This window comes from Dama dama, chromosome 22 (assembly GCF_033118175.1).
Source record: "Dama dama isolate Ldn47 chromosome 22, ASM3311817v1, whole genome shotgun sequence".
In the NCBI taxonomy this organism is placed as follows: domain Eukaryota; kingdom Metazoa; phylum Chordata; class Mammalia; order Artiodactyla; family Cervidae; genus Dama; species Dama dama.
In genome coordinates, this window is record NC_083702.1 from 51,262,035 (window position 1) to 51,279,872 (window position 17,838).

Sequence of the window (17,838 nt, forward strand, 5' to 3'; positions counted from 1 at the left end):
TACCTGATAGGCCCCATGATACATATTTATAAAGTCTGAATCTCACTTAATTTTCACAAGAATTCTATAAATTGGATAATATCACCCTAGCTTATAGATGGAAAATAACAAGACTCAGAGATCTTAGATAACATACCCATGGTCAAGTAGCCAGCAAGCAGCAAAGCGAGAATTTTACCTCAAGTTTATTTCTCTATGAACTCCCCATGTCATACTATCTGAGAGCATAGTACAGTGAAGTGCAAAAAATGAGGCATGCCTTTATAAAGCAGAAAAGGCTGAAGCTAAGAGCCTGTAGGTGGAAAGTCATGGACAGCTGAACCATTTTTGCTAAAGAGCCCAGAAAGGCTTGGAAATTAGAGGCATCAGGTTCTTTGGAGGCTGAAGTACAGAGTGCAAATAAACACCAGAGGACCATCATATGGAAGACTATATCAAAAGTGGTTGTATGGGGAGGGAGGTGGGAGAGAGATTCAAGAGGGAGGTGACATATGTATACCTATGGCTGATTCATGTTGATCTTTGGGAGAAACCAACACAAATCTATAAAGCAATTATCCTTCAGTTAAAAAATAAATAAATTTAAAACTAAAAAAAAAAAGTGGTTGTATCCCCAGCTCTGCTCTTCCAGTATACAAAGGCAAACAAATGCCACACCTCGATTCTAACTGAAGAAGGCAGGTAGGTACAAAGATTGAAATGGGAGGCTCTGGACTGTGGTACAGTACCTCTCTGGAGAGGATGGAGAACAGGCAACCTACTGAAAATGGGGATTTAGTGAAAGTCTGTACACTGAACAGAGAGATACCGCTTACCCTGCATTAAGCTCCAGGCTTAAAACCCGTAAGCAAGAGGTTGGAGAAGGAAACCAGGGGAAACCCATTGGTCCAAGAGAAAAGATACTAGTATTTGTGGATTCTCACCCAGAAACCCTCATTAAGGTCTACTAATAAAACACGTCTATATGCATAGAGCCACTATGGTCTGAATATTTGTGTCCTCCGCAATTACATGTTGAAATCTAAGCCCCAAGGTAATGGTATAAGAAAGCAGCACCTTTGAGCTGTGACTAGTGCCCTTATAAAAGTGGCCAAGAAAGATCAGTTGTTCCTCCCATCATGTGAGGAGGATACAATGAGAAGTTAGCAGTCTGCAACCCTGCAGAGGTTCCTCACCAAAACTCGACCATACAGGCGCCCTGATCTTGGACTTCCAGACTCCAGAAATGCAGGAAATAAATTTCTCTTGTTTATAAGCCATCTAGGCTATGGTATTTTGCTAGAGCAGGCCAAATGGACTAAGACAGCTTCCAAGCTCCTTTTTAATGCCTCACTTTAAACATGAAAGGATACCAAGCATCACCAGACATTTGTTGACAGGCTCTAATATGGAAGTCTAAGACCAATTTTTTTTCAAAGGAGCTTGAAAAAAAGAATGCTGAGAGCAGAATATAACTCCACTTTTTTTTTTTTTAAAAAAAGCAAAATTCTTGAAGAGATAAGAAAGATATTATATTTTTGAAGCAAAAATAAAATGCCATAAAGAAAAGAAAGAATAGGATCAGGTTTTTAGAGAGTAACTGTGTGGCTGAATATATTTAAAAATGGAATAAAAGATTTATTCAAATGAAGAAACTTTTCAGAAAGCAGACCAGACAGAAGAAAAGATAGAAAATGAAAAGTTAAATCAGAGGATTAGTTCAGGAGGACCATCATTCAATAACGGGAGTAACAAAGAAAAGAATGTGGAATATAAGAAATAATCAGTAATGAAAGCCATTAGTTCCCAGAATGACAGAGTCCACTGAATGGACAGCACAGTGAATGAAGCAAGGACATACACTTTAAGGTACATCCTTTTTGAAATTTCTGAGAACTGGGGATTAAAACGAAACAATTAGGTCTCATGTAAATGATCAGGAATCCAAGTGGCATCTGACTTAACAGCATCACTGAATGCTACAAGACAGTAGGAAAATGCCTTTCGGTTTCTCAGCAAAACACTTCCAATATAAAATTCTATAACCCAGCCAAACTACCAACCTAATGTAACAGAGGAGAGGCATTTTCAGATATGGAACATCTTAAAAAGTTTACCTTTCATACTCCCTTTCTCAGGAAATTATTGGAGAATATCAAAAAAAGAGAATGACATGAGATCAAGAAACATAGGCTCTAACACAGAAAAGAGATAAAAGAAGCTTACAATAAAAAACAAATGGGGACTTCCCTGGTAGCCCAGTGGTTAAGAAGCTGTCTGCAGGGGACACGGATTGGATCTCTGGTCTGGGCAGATTCCACATGCTGTGGAGTAACTAAGCCCATGTGCCACAGCTACCGCGGTGGCTTCTCTTGCTGAGAAGCACTGGCTCTAGGGAGCACAGGCTTTGGTAGCTATGGTGCACAGGCTTAACTGCCCTGCAGCACGTGGAATCTTCCCAGACCAGGGATTGAACCCACGTCCCCTGCATTGGCAGGCAAATTCTGTATGACTAATTCACACTGTTGTACAGCAGAAACCAACACAACATTGTAAAGAAACTTTCCTCCAACTAAAAAATAAAATAAGAAAAAAGGGGAGGGGAAAAACAGTCCATGCACCACAACTAGAGAGCAGCCCTTACTAGCCACAACTAGAGAAAGGCTATGTGCAGCAAAGAAGACCCAGCACAGCCAAAAAAATAAAATTTATTCTTTAAAAAAGAAACAAATGGAAGTTTTAAGAGTACAGCTGAGGAGCAGGCTTAGAGAAGAACTAGTACAAACGAGAGCACCAGGACAGAGGTTTCAGGAGGGATGGTTACTGGGGCAGGGGTGGTGAAGGAAGAAGAGAGAAACTACATGTTTGAGTATGTTGAGAGTTTTATTATTTTATTAGAAAATCAGAGTATGAATTAATGATAGGCAAGAAGAAAACCAAGCGAATGAAAAAGTAAGGCAGTTAACAATGCCAAGAAAAACAAAAAATTACATGAAAAAGGAACAATGTTCATAGCACTTTACAGGGCTCAGCTCTGAGTATGTCATCATCACAATGTAAATATCACATAATGATTCAACTAAAAATATTATAAGTGCATGGGAAGAGAAAGGGGAGGAAACAGCAATATTTTAAGAGACAAAAAAAGCTTCATCATCTTCCATTATTGAAGACAATTGATCTAAAACTAGAAAGTCAAGAAGTGGCAGCACAAGGATTTTATTTATAGGCACAAAGGTAGACACAGAAGAAAGATAAAATATTAGAAAGTAGTAGTTTCTAGAGAGGCAGGATCAAGAGCAAATAGGAACAGAGTAGGGAACTGTTACTCTTCATTATAAACCTTGTAGTCCCACCTAAATTTATTTTTAAATATATATATGGTGTGTATGCTTGTGTGTATATTAGCCTCTGATACTATGTGCAATGAGACTTCAATCTCCTAGCCAAGGGTTCTTAATTCAGGCTACTGTCACAATGATATGCAGAACTTTCCTTAAAAACAGTTACCTGGTCATCATCTTAAAGATTCTGCATCACTGGATCTGGGGAAAGGCATGGGAACCTGTGTCTGTTTGTTTTTAATCTCAGAAGTGAATGTGATGTACAGCCATGGTTGAAACTCCCTATCCTAAGGTAATATAAAATATTAATAAAAACTGGCACTATACCCATAAACATTCATTTACCATTTTACATTTTTTCAACTTACACTGTTAGGAATGATGCTATTACTGCCTTGTCTGTGAGGGTCCATCCTGACTCCTGTAGGAATAGGAAAGTTCAGACTGATATGCTATAAATAAACTTCAAGAAAATATATTACAGTCAAATATTTTTAAAAGTTACATATTAAAGGTTTAAAAAGTAGTATCTTTATCAAAGTTTATCTGTTTTCTTAATAGTCTGCTTAATAGTTGATTTAAATCCTTTTTGGAAGAATATGTAAAATTAAATTTGCTTTTACTTTCCAACTGCCTGTTAGTTAAAAATACTTTTGAAAGCTGAAATATTTACAAAAACTAACTAAACAAGTCAAGTATCATGTCAAATTAAGAAAGCACATCAAAATGAACTACAAAAAAAACATTCTACCCTACATATCTATGTGTTGTACGATGGTATAACTCATGATACCACGATGGTATTACAGTCAAGTTTCAGAGTTGAAACGTAACATATTTGATTTACCAGGCAGGAAACATCATAGCATAACATTTCTTAAACCAGGCCTAATCACAGGCTTTTCTATAGCATCCTTTTTTTGTGAAGCATATGCGCATACATCCTCCGAGTGTGAAAACTATGCTACCTTGCATGTTTGGCGATGCTGAGGAATCTGATGATGTGGCTTGATACGGCAAGTCCGTGTTCAGCTGCAAAAGGTAGCCCTCAACTGTCGGCACTTCATCCCATTTGACGTGGAAAGAGTTGGTGGTGGCTTTGATCAGCTGTACTTGTGATGGTGCCGGTGGTTTCTCTAAAGAACAAAATGGGTATTAAGTATTTAAGTTTCAAATGTATCAACAGTTTCTGTATATAGTTTGTGCAGACCTGGAATTCTGAAAACATTAGCAAAGAACATTTCATCTGTTTACTAAGAGGGAAACAATTTACTCAGATAAGCAAAGCTATAGCAGGTCAAATGAAAATAATTCAGAGTTCTGATTCTATGTATTTATCTAATTACTTATGCAAATAAAACTACAAACAATATAATCCAGGTCTAAACTGAGTCACCAAATTAAAAAAAAATTTTAATTCTAGAAGAGGGGGGAAAACCAAGTACTTGACAGTTATAGCTACACTATTTTACATTCTTCAGGAGCTTTTAATTTTATGAGCCAATTTTAAGCCAAGAGAATACATGTGAGAAATACTGTTAATGTTAGCAAATATGATTTAGAGCTGATATTTTGGAAAAACATAACTTCTTTGAAGTTAATACCTTCTTATCAAAACTTGTACTACTCAAAACAGGTAATTATTTGGCATAAAATATTACCAACATTTCTAAAACAAGTAACAATCATAGACTCTTAGAACTGGAAAAAAGTACCTAAGATTATTTCTACAATATCCCAGTTTTCTTTTTGCTTACCTACCAAATTAGGGAACGCACAAATCCCAGGGCAGTATATTCTATCTCTAGACAGTTACATAAGGAAAATCTATTCTTCAGGTGAGCTGAAATTCCCTGGTGGCTCAGACGGCAAAGAATCTGCCTGCAGATTCTTCCTGCAGCGGAAGACCCAGGTTTGATCCCTGGGTTGGGAAGATCCCCTGGAGAAAGAAATGGCAACCCATTCCAGTATTCTTGCCTGGAGAATTCCATGGCCAGAGAAGCCTGGTGGGCTACAGTTCATGCGGTCACAAAGAGTTGGACACGACTGAGCGCCTAACAGTTTCAGTTCAATGAGCTGAAATCTGTAAGTTATAATTTAATCTTTATACAACAAGTCTAATATCTATCTCTTTGTATCTTTTAGAATAGGGGTCAGCAAAAGCAAACTATGAATCATGGGCCAGATCCAGTTTGTGCCTACTTTTGAAAATAAAGTTTTACTGAAATTCACCTATGTTCATTTGTTTATGTATTGTCTATGAGTCCAGTTTTTGGGCTTCCCTGTGGATTTGAAGGGAAGGGAAGGGAAAGGGTAGGGAAGATCCCCTGAAGAAGGAAATGACAGTCCACTCCAGTATTCTTGCCTGGGAAATCCCATGGACAGAGGAGACTGGAGGGCTACAGTCCATCAGGTTGCAAGAGTCAGACAGGATTAAACAACTAAACAACAACATGACTCCTTTTATGCTACACCAGTAGAGTCGAGTAGTTGTAACAGAGATCATATGGCCCACAAAACTTGAAATATCTACCCTCTGGGTCTTTAACACAAAAAGTCTTATGACCCTATTTTAGAGGATAATTAAGCCAAGTTCCTATGTAAATTCCTCCATGATCCTATTCACAACTCAGTTTATTTATGTTTCTCAAAGAAAGGCAACCCATACCTGAGAAAAAGCAGACAAATACAAAGACAAGTCCAGAAGATACACCACCCACATAAGAGAAGTTACATGAAGAAAAATAGAGAAAACAGCAGGGTGTAAATCAGTGAAATAAATCAAGAAAATCCCTACAACTGAAGAACATGAGCTTCCAGACTGAATGGGCTCACTGAGTACTCAACACAAGGAATTAAAAAAAGACACACAACACACAACATAAAATTCAAGAACAGCAGAAATAAGGAAAAAATCCTAAAAGCTATTAATCATGAGGGGGAAGTTCACATTTAAAAGGACCAAAAATCAGAAGTGGTTTAGATTTCTAAACAAAAACACCAGAAGTTTGAATACAACACCTTTCAAAAAATATTTTCTCCAGCTTCCAAAATTCTGAAGGATAATGACTTCCAATATACAAATCGATTTCCACTCAAACTGCCAATTTGGTGGGAAGGAATACTGAATGTATTTTCAAGCAATGCAAAATCTCAAAATAAATATATCACCTATGCACCCTTTTCCTGGGATGTGTTCTACAAAAAATGAGGAAGTAAACTAAGAAAGGGGAAAATAAGAGATCCAGGAAGCAGGGAATCCAGCACAGGTGAGAGGCCAAAGACATCCTCAGGAAGAAGACAAAGGGAGACTCTAAGAGGATAGGTGTGCTCAATTTGTAGAAGGCAGAGTTCCAATATACCCTTTACATCCCAGATTGGAGGAGGAGAAATTTCTTCAAGGTGAGGAAATCCAATAGAATATCTGATGCATCTAACCATAACGAGAGAAGATTTAAACAAGAGAGCATAGACAGAATTAGTGGTAAATATACACCAATCTAAAACAAGGTGACCATTACTAATCTATAGCAAATAAAGAAGTTGTACAAGAGAGATAATCACCTCTAGATATTCTACATAGCTCACCTGTGAATATGTTTATATGGTTAAAGGTCGGTCTAGTCAAGGCTACAGTTTTCCCAGTGGTCATATATGGATGTGAGAGTTGGACTATAAAGAAAGCTGAGTGCAGAGAATTGATGCTTTTGAACTGTGGTGTTGGATAAGACTCTTGAGAGTCCCTTGGACTGCAAGGAGATCCAACCAGTCAATCCTAAAGGAAATCAGTCCTGGGTGTTCATTGGAAGGACCGATGTTGAAGCTGAAACTCCAATACTTTGGCCACCTAATGCAAAGAGCTGACTCATTTGAAAAGACCCTGATGCTGGGAAAGATTGAGGGCAGGAGGAGAAGGGGACGACAGAGGATGAGATGGTTGGATGGCATCACCGACTCGATGGACATAGGTTTGGGTGGACTCCGGGAGTTGGTGATGGACAGGGAGGCCTGGTGTGCTGCGGTTCATGGGGTTGCAAAGAGTCAGACACGACTGAGAGACTGAACTGAACTGAATGTAAAACACTGAACTCTCGTCTAACAAAATGATGGTGTAATCATAATCAGTCAGACTGAGAGAGGAGGGGTTAGAGAAGGTGCATAGGAGAGAGGTAAGGAGTGGTGGGAAGAAGTGAGAAATCCTTGACTTCCATGACCTCCACAATCTGAAAAATGAGCATATTATGACTAAACTGAAAAAAGAGTAATATATTCATGTTATATGGAGATATGAAGGTAAATACCATAGGAACTGTCTAACAGAGCTGAAAGCACATGCTTGTGAAACAGGGAAGATGGCAGGAAAGTGGGAGCAAAAGACTGCTGTTTTTCATTTTTTAAAAAGACTTATGGAAGTATACTAATCTTTATATGTTCTCAAGTGCACAAAACTTAACTAAAAGTTTTAAAAAAAGGCAAGATGAAGAACCTTTATATCCTTCCCAACCGAAACTGATGCCAAGTTAGCAAGAGAAAAAGCAAAATCTAAATTTTATCTTCATGATAATTGCCATGATTACTTTTAGATAAGATATTCCTGTCTATAGCCTTTTATGGAAAGGTTTATGAAAAACTGGACATTTGAGACAGTGATTTTTAATCTTTTAAAAGTCTCAGATCTCTTAGAGAATCTTGTTAAAGTAACATAGTTGCCACTGGAAAAAATTTATATGTGCACATTTTTCTTCTAATCTCAGAGACTGATTAGAATCTCATCCTTAGACTTCAGCTCATAATTCCCAACTTCAAAGATGAATCACTAAGTTCAGTTTTCTGTATTTTTTCCCTACCTCCTAGCCTAATATGCTCATTTTTCTACTTTTTGCATAGAAAGCATTTAGTCTCTAACTTAATTGTTCCATTTATTACTTTTTCAAGTATCTTGAAAAATATTTTAATCTTAATTTTAAAATTAAACTTTCTACATTATAAAAGCAACACATGCTACTGTAGAAAATACAGATAAGAGAGAAAACCTTTTTAAAAAATATATAATCTCACCTCTTAGCTATTATTACTTTGGTATACAGTATATCCTTCCAGATTTTCCTGTTTATACACTTAAAAGAAAAACTAGAATCATACGTATGTTTTATAACTGTTTTTCAAATAAAACAACATATATTATGTCTCCAAATCTGATTTCTCTACTGCCTTCCAGATTTCTTTATTCCCTCAACTGCTTAACTGATCTCCTTATTTCAAACTTAGCAAAGTTTAAATGGAACTTTTCTTTTTCTCCACAAGCCTGTTTTCTCCACAATCTTTCCCATCTCAGTAAATGGAAATAACACCATATTATTCAAGGTAAAAACTTCATCCTTCTTTTCTCTGTCAACTGCCACACCCAATTCATCAGTCAGTTCTGTTAACAAGAACTGCAAAATACATTCCAAACTTACCCACTTTCTCCACCTCTAGAGTTGAAGATTTCTTTGACAACTGCAAAAGCCTCTTTTTGTCTCTCTGTGTCTACTTTTGCCCCCTACAATTTATTTTCCACACAAGTTCATTGACAATTCCAAAATACACATCAGATCATGACACATCTCTCCTCCAAACTAATAAATCACTCTACCACTGTATTTTAAAAACAATGCAATCTTTACCATGATGTTCCAGGTCCTACATGATCTGTCCTGTGGTCACTGCTCTAATTGCCATGCCTACACTCTTTTGCTCAGCTCAGATCTGTTGCCAAACACGCCAAGTGTTCCCATCTCAGGGCCCTCATACTTGCTCTTCATTCTTCCTGCAGCGTCCCCTCCCTGCCCCAGCCCCTGGCTTTTTCATCATTCGGTGCTGTGCTGTGCTGAGCCGCTTCAGCCGTGTCTGACTATGGACTATAGCCTGCCAGGCGGCTCTGTCCATGGAATTCTCCAGGCAAGAATACTGGAATCGGTTGTCATGCCCTCTTCATTTGGATTACATCTCAAATGCCAGTTCACCCTTTCCTGACTACCCATTCTCAAGTAGCCACCCCACTTCACCCCATTCCTAGTACCTCCCAAATCTTATTGTTCTATTTTACAGTCTTCAGATACTTACCCAAAGCTAAATTTATTTTATTTCTCTGATTACTGGCCATCAAACTTCTGTCCTCACACTCTCTTATAGAATATAAGTTCTTTGACAAGACAGACGTTATCAGTCTTATTCACTGAAGTATTCTCAGCATTTAGAACAGTTCCTACTCACAGCTGTCAACCAATAATTCAATAAATATTTATTGAAAAATGGATGTGAGTTCTATACTAAAAATTGTTTTTTATTATAATACTTCTTAAAAAAACTTTTTATTTTGGAATAATTTTGAATTTATAGAAGAAATTGCAGAGTTCCCATATACCTTTTACTCAGTATTTCCAAATACTAACACACTTGTTAAAACTATTAACTCTGGAATAATAGTATTTATCAAGGCTTCCCTGGTGGTTCAGTGGTAAAGAATCCACTTGCTAATGCATAAGACACGGGTTCAATCCCTGGGTCAGGAAGATCCCTGGAGAAGGAAATGGCATCCCACTCCAGTATTCTTGCCTGGGAAATCCCATGGACGGAAAGAGCTGAACACAAGTGAGCAACTAAACAACAACACTATTTATTAACCAAACTACAGACTATTCAGATTTTACCTGGTTTTTGTTCCAGGATATCACCTTACATTTAGTCATCATATCTCCTTAGTCTCCTCCAACCTGTGACTATTTATTTCTTAATCTTTCCTTGTTTTTCATCACTTTAAACTTTTGAAGAATACGGTTCACATATCCTGTAAAATGTCTACAATGTCCCTCAGTTTGGATTTGTCTGATATGTTCTCATATTTAGAATGGTATTATGCATTTTGGGGGAAAGTCCCACAGAGGGGAAGTATCTTCTTATCACATGATATGGGAGGCAGGGACTATCTGATGCCAACGCAACTTATCACTAGTGATACTGACCTTGACTAGTTAAGGTGACGCTTGCCAGGTTTCTACACTGCGAAGCCACTAGTTTTCCCTTTGCATACTCTATCCTTCGGAAGAGAGTCACTAAATCCATTCTAAACTCAAGGAGAGGGAAATTAAGAAACTCCTCTAGGATGGAAAATATCTACACATATCATTTCTTCCATTCATTTTTCATTATGAAAAAGACAGTGACATGACAGCAAGCTCAAAAGACAGACATTACTTGATTATTTATCTAAAGAAAAACTTTGTTTGTTAAATACTCTTACCTACCAGTATCAAGATACCAAAGATCCTTGCAGCAAACTTGACTATTCAGTGCTTTTTTGTAGCCATCTCTTCCACTCCAAAAATATAATCGAGTGCCAATTGCAACAGCACAGTGTCCAGCTCTTGGTCTTGGTCTTGAATTTTTTTTATCTTCCTGAGAATCTGATACTAGAGTGGTCCATTCTGCTGTATCTAAACATAGAAATATCCATGACTGATTAAACTTCTCTTAAATGATAAAATAATAAAAATTATTTTATTAATAAATTTTATTTTAGTAAATAATTCTTAAAAGACTCACCAAGATTCAGGTAAGAAAATGAACTGGTACACCTCCATTCACAATCATGAGGTGAAGTCTCAATATTCTCCCCCTTATGTGGAACCCATCCACCAAATATGTACATCCTGAACAACAACAAAAGAAAAACATAAAGCAGTTGGTTTTCCTCTTAAAATCACTTATCACTGTCAAGGAAATGCAAATATGATAATGAATAAAGTGGTCTTCATTCTAGAGTTTATAATTTTATGAAGCCATACAGAATCAAAATTATTTCTCTCTGGTCAGTTATTTAAAGTAGGAAACATTTCAATTATAACACATTTGAAAATCAATATTGTATGCAATACACTAAGGGGTACCTCAGTCAGAAGCATGACATTCAAAGTCAAATTCAGAATTGATGTGTATAGTAACCAAAGAGAATTCAGTTTCATATAACTTTGGTCACTTATATCATCAAATAAAAAACATTAAACTATGTTCCTCAGAGCCCTAAAGGTTCTTGAGACATGCCCAGTGGTTACTGAAGAGATAAGACTCATCAGGCAGAGCTCAGGCCGTGAGGCATAGCCTCACGCCAACCAGAGAAGCTCTATTTTTTAAAATGTTTTCTATATTACAGTTCCAGTAGAAAACCACACTTTATAAAAGAGTTCTGCTGTTTAAAAAAATGAATATCTTACTAGATTTTGCTTATGGTTACTTTTTGAGAACTAATGAGGTTCTAAATTACAACTGTTGTCTCCTAAAAGATTACCTTTTAAGATCAAGTCTCTACAGAGATAAGTACTTACTTAAATTCTACTTAAAACAATATTCCTAACCCTGGCTCAGTGATGCATAAAAAAGGGAACTTGTTGATGACAGTTAACCTTGAAGGAGTGCTCTTTATGTACCAGGCACTGCTGGAAGCATTTTGTATGTACTGATTCATTCAGTTCTCATGGGAGCCTTATGAAGGAGGTTTTATTGTTATACCCATTTTATACTCGAGTTGGTTTAAAGTTCAACATGCAGAAAACAAAGATCATGGCATCCAGTCTCATCACTTCATGGAAAATAAATGGGGAAACAGTGGAAACAGTGGCTGATTTTATTTTGGGGGGCTCCAAAATCACTGCAGATGATGACTGCAGCCATGAAATTAAAAGATGCTTACTCCTTGGAAGAAAAGTTATGACCAACCTAGACAGCATATTGAAAAGCAGAGACATTACTTTGCCAACAAAGGTCTGTCTAGTCAAGGCTATGGTTTTCCCAGTAGTCATGTATGGATGTGAGAGTTGGACTATAAAGAAAGCTGAGTGCTGAAGAACTATGGTGTTGGAGAAGACTCTTGAGAATCCCTCGGACTGCAAGGAGATCCAACCAATCCATCTAAAGGAAATCAGTCCTGAATATTCATTGGAAGGACTGATGCTGAAGCTTAACCTCCAATACTTTGGCCACCTGATGCGAAGAGCTGACTCATTTGAAAAGACCCTGATGCTGGGAAAGATTGAAGGTGGGAGGAGAAGGGGACAATAGAGGATGAGATGGTTGGATGGCATCACTGACTCAATGGACATGAGTTTGAGTAAACTCTGGGAGCTGGTGATGGACAGGGAGGCGTGGCATGCTGCAGTCCATGGGGTCACAAAGAGTCGGACACAACTGAGTGACTGAACTGAACTGACTGATTACTGATACTCGAGTAATCTGAAGTACAGAGAGATTAAGTTTCCTCGCCCCTGAACAGACAGTACAAGTATCCAAGCTGAGACCTAAATTCAGGTAATCTGGTTACAAAGTCCACCTTCTATCCATAATGCCATCCAAAGTATAATCATTGAACACAGCAGCTAAATATACACCTGAGTACGAATCAAGCACTATCAAAAATGTGTAAGAAGAAACAACGTATGTCAAATCTATTGATGGAGGACAGATAAGTTTGACATCACTCTACCTTACCCTTATATAATACCTACTCTGTGCATGACGTAAGGAATGCAAAGAAGCAGAAGAGGGAGTACGGCAAGAAAATGCATGATATTTTAGCTCCTGTGCACATATTATTTTGGTTTCAGTAAGTGCAATCAAGCATTATCAAATCATCTTCAAGAAACTAGCAGCATCACTCTTCTTTGTACATATCTTAAGTTTGTTAAAAAGAAAAAAAGACCGAAAGACAAAATAACACCATACTTATTTCCTATAACACTGGCTGTATGAAGACTTCGTGGAAGTGGCACTGTCCCTTTAGTTTCTGGTTTTGACCATGACATAGTTTCTAAAAATAAAAACAAGTATATTAGCAACTTAATCTAATAATAGCAAATTACCTCAACTTCCAGAATTTTTTTAAAAAAGAGACCTACAAAAATGAAGCTAAAATGTTTCAAAACCACTATTTGAATTTCATCTTAAACACTTCCAACTGACACAAGTTATCAATCACAGAAATCTACTTATATTGAATGTTAGTATTTGCAAGGGAAAGGTGTATTTAGGGTGCAAACAATTTTGAATTAAGACCAGATTAAGGTTTTTAACATTTTAAGTAAGAGCACACTGTGCAGAAGACACTCAGAAGTGACAGCACATGTATCTTCCAAATATTCATTCCTATGGTCCCTTAAAATAGCTATGCAGGGTTTTTTTTATCGACCAGCTGTAACATTACTAATGTCACAATTACTGTAGACAGGGTAACCACATAAATTCAATCATCCTCAACCGGGCCACTTCACCGAGTAAGAGGAGGTACTACTGCTAATTACATGGGACAATAAGCATAAAACAGGACCATTAAAGGCAAACCAGAACATATCTTGACCCTACTTACAGGGAGCCCAGGAGTGTTACTATCATAAATCAAACATTCATTTGTTCAACTCGACTCATCAGCAACCATTCATATTAAATCTAAGTACAGCTCAATACTGTAATAAAAATATTTTTCAAGGCAATTTTTATATTTGCCTTTATCAATCATAAAGAATTTCTGAGCCTGAATCAACGTAAGCTTACCTAAGTCAAGTTGCCATAGATCATCCAGGCGAGCACCACACATTCCACCAAAAACATACATTTTAGGACTTCCAGAATCTCTTTTGCAATATATAACAGCTGTGTGGGATTCTCTTGGCGAAGGCACAATCCCTTTAGTCACTGGAATGCTCCAACCCACAACACCAGAACCATGCTGTAGCTCCAACTCATAGAAGTCATTTAAATATCTAGGATATAATGAAAGAAATTAAAACATTAATATAATATATACCTTTTATTAGCTTTTTATTTCTATTTATAAAAATAATATATGCTTACTGTGAAAAAGTCATACAGAACAGAAAAATATTAGGAGAGCAGAAAGCCCATAACTCATTCATTCAATGTTATTTATCAAACATTACTGTGTACCAGGCACTCTTGTGGGGATCACCAGTGAACAGAAGAGATTAAAAACACCTGCCACCATACAGCCAACACGCATGTCCATGACAATACCGTGATGGTTTCAAAACACAGCCTCAAATTCCCTGACCTTCTTCCCTATAGGAAGTAGGTTTTATGTCCGCTCCCCTTGGTGCTGTGTAGGTTGTGACTGCTTTAACTAATAGAGTACAGTGAAATGACACTATGTGACTTCTGGGGCTGAGTCACAGAAGACCAATGCAGCTTCACCAGTGACACTTGCATTCGGAATCCTGAACCTCCATGGAAGTTCAACTGTCACAAAACCACCATCTGAACAGCACACATGTAGGCACACAGGATGACAGTCCTAGTTGAGTCCATCCTTCAGCCATCCCAGCTGAGGCATCAGACATGGGAGTGACCATTCAAGCCTTCCCATTTGAGGGCCTAGCCAGCACTGCTGTGTCCCGTATGAATTTTCAAAGGACAGAATCCAAGGACACAATAAAATGGTTGCTATTTTTCATCACTAACTTTTGGAGCAATTTATTCTATGGTACTAGATAACCGGAACAATCACTACTGACAATAATTAGTAAATACCCTTTCAGATCTCTCTCTCTCTATGGATAGCTACATACACATAAGCGAGGTATACTACAAATGTTGCTTTGCAACTTTTTTTTCTTTATAAATTTTCACTCTATAATGTTATAGCAATGTCCTACATAGCTTTTTCACTCTAGAAATTGGCATTAGACTTCTCATCTGTGACATGGATGTTTTCTATGTTTTCAGCAAAATGACTTTCATAGGAATCTATTTCTCAATAAATTGAGTAATCAAATTATTACTCAAATATGAAGGCAAAATTAAACATTTCAGAACATATAAAACTTCAAAGTTTAGCCATATAATTTGTTTTGGAAAAAATGATTCTAGATCATCCAGGAAAAATAAAAAGAAATCCAAGAAGGAATACACTGAATAAAAGAAATGGTTGTACAAATAAACTAGTAATTTATAATTAAATTTAAATTGATGTTGATAACTGTGGTTGTGAGGGCTAAATAATCACTGAGAAAGACTAATCAAAAACTTAATTTCTTAACATTACTGTCATTTGGAATAAGATTCACAAGTCTACACAACATAAAAAAGGGAGTAAGCAAAAAAGGCTACAGATAAAGATAATCTATTTCCAAAGATGAAAAGGCATCTTTGGTTTAAATGTGTGGGGTAATTTCCAAGCAACAAAAGGAAGCACAGAAATAGCATGTACAATTTTCAGATCATTAGAAGGAAAGAATGAATCAGAGAAAAACAATAAATCAAGAAAAATGAAGATGGAAAAAAAACAAAGCATAATCTATAGAGATAGGATAGGAAAAACAACAACTATAAACAGTGTCAAAAGAGAAAAGAAAAATTGAAAACAATTTAGTATACATCACAGAAAAGAGATCAAATTTTCTTAATATAAAGACCTATAAAATCAAGAAACCAAGATAATGACCAATCACACAATAGACATAGGTAAAAGGCATAAATAGGCAGTTCACAGAACAGGAAATAAAAATTATATAAATACACTTACACAAATATTCACCCTCATCACAACTTTTACAAATCTAGCAAAGGAAGAGAAAGGGGTATGGAGAAGCAACAACAAGCCGAGTTAATGGAAGACAAAATTACATGGGCAGGAAAAAACTTCCCTATTATAAGACTAAGTCTCTTCAAGGTAGGGCGTGTGTAGGGGAATCAAAAGAACCCCAAATCCAACTACAAGTTATTAACAACAAGTGAAAGTGAAAGCTGCTGAGTCATGTACGACTCTTTTGTGACCCCAAGGACTATACAGTCCATGAAATTCTCCAGGCCAGAATATTGGAGTGGGTAGCCTTTCCCTTCTCCAGAGGATCTTCCCAACCCAGGGATCAAACCCAGGTCTCCTATATTGCAGGCGGATTCTTTACCAGCTGAGCCACAAGGGAAGCATAGCAAGGATGATAATAAAACTATTTAACAACTGATATGGCATAGATTTAAACAGGTCAGAATGAATGCTAGCCAGTATGCTGTAACAGTTCATACTAATTAACTGTTAGTCCTATTTACCAAAGGTAAGTCTGTAACAAAATAATATACACAGGTTGAAATTATATATAAGGAACAAAACACAAATTCACAATCACACTGGGAGATTTTAACATGTCATTCAGAAGTTGATATGACCAATATCTATAGCATAAAACAGTTTTGAATAATAATTTAAGACACTGATTTAATAAAGAACCTTTTACCCAGTCAAGAACTCATGATCTTATGAACTATGAAATAGTTACAAAAAATGACTGTGAAATAGACCACAAAAATAATCACCAAAAAGAAGAAACTCCATAGACCATATTTTTTTTAATTCAGCATAATAAAACTAGATATTAGTGATAATAAAAAACTTTCTATTTGAAAAATTTTTTAAATTATGCTCAACATACACTTTTGGTTAAAAAGAGAAAAAAATGAATTATCAAACTACAGATTTAAGAAAACTTCCTTATATATAGGAAATTAAAAAAATACAACAAACTACTAAGTATAACAAAAAAGAATCAGACTCACAGATATAAAGGACAAAGTAATGGTTACCAGCAGAGAGAGGGAAGGGAGGAGGCATAGAGGGAGGGGATGAAGAGATACAAACTATTACGTATAAAATAAGCTACAAGAACATATTGTACAACAACAGCAGATATAGCCAATATTTTGTAATAACTATAAATGGAGTATAACCTCAAAAAATTGTGAATCACTATATTGTACACCTAAAACTTAGATAATATTATACAACTATACTTCATAATCCCATCCACAGAGGAGCCTGGCAGGTCACAGTCCGTGGGGTCAGAGGCGGACACAACTGAGAACAAGGCACATGACATGATATTTCACAAAGTATGGCATTAGACATGATTCAGTGACTGAACAAAAACATACTTCATATGTATATGTATATTTAATTTTTTTAAAAAAGCTCCCTTAATCTGACCAAAGGCATATAATGGAAACTTATAGCAAACATCACTTAATGATAGGTAAATATTAAGTATATTAATGAAACAGAAGAGTTTAGACTAAAAGCTGATAATATTTTTCTATAAAGAGCTAGATAGTAAATATTTTAGGCTTTATACATCATAAGTTCAATTCTACTCTGTTCTTTAAATAAGAAAGCAGCCAGAGACAACATGTATATAAACAGGAATGGCTGTGTTCCAATGAAACTTACTAGTAAAAACAGGCAGTAAGCTAAATTTTACATACAAAGAGTAGTTTGTAACCCCTGGGGTGGAGAGACTAGAAAAAGACCCATTTCTAGGAGAATTAAGATATGATAGAGATGGGACTTCAAAACAGTGGGGAGGTGGAAGAAGACTGGCTTATTTAACAAGTGGTTGTGGGAGAACCGAAAATTCATTCAGAAGAAAAAGTAAAAAGCTACAAAAATATATTGCAAGTGCATTAATATTTTAAACATAAA

The 17,838-nt window shown here is 36.5% G+C and overlaps 1 protein-coding gene across 1 annotated transcript in view; it reads right to left on the reverse strand.

The window, feature by feature from the left end:
- Positions 1-17,838, reverse strand: part of HCFC2 (host cell factor C2) — a 42,174-nt gene that overhangs the window by 13,103 nt on the left and 11,233 nt on the right. Inside the window, exons 4-9 of the mRNA XM_061125483.1 lie at positions 13,905-14,113; positions 13,080-13,164; positions 10,908-11,014; positions 10,610-10,798; positions 4,292-4,459; positions 3,692-3,744 (exon numbers count right to left, since the gene is read on the reverse strand). Coding sequence (XP_060981466.1) covers positions 3,692-3,744; positions 4,292-4,459; positions 10,610-10,798; positions 10,908-11,014; positions 13,080-13,164; positions 13,905-14,113 — 811 coding nt within the window. The remainder of the gene's footprint in view (positions 1-3,691; positions 3,745-4,291; positions 4,460-10,609; positions 10,799-10,907; positions 11,015-13,079; positions 13,165-13,904; positions 14,114-17,838) is intronic.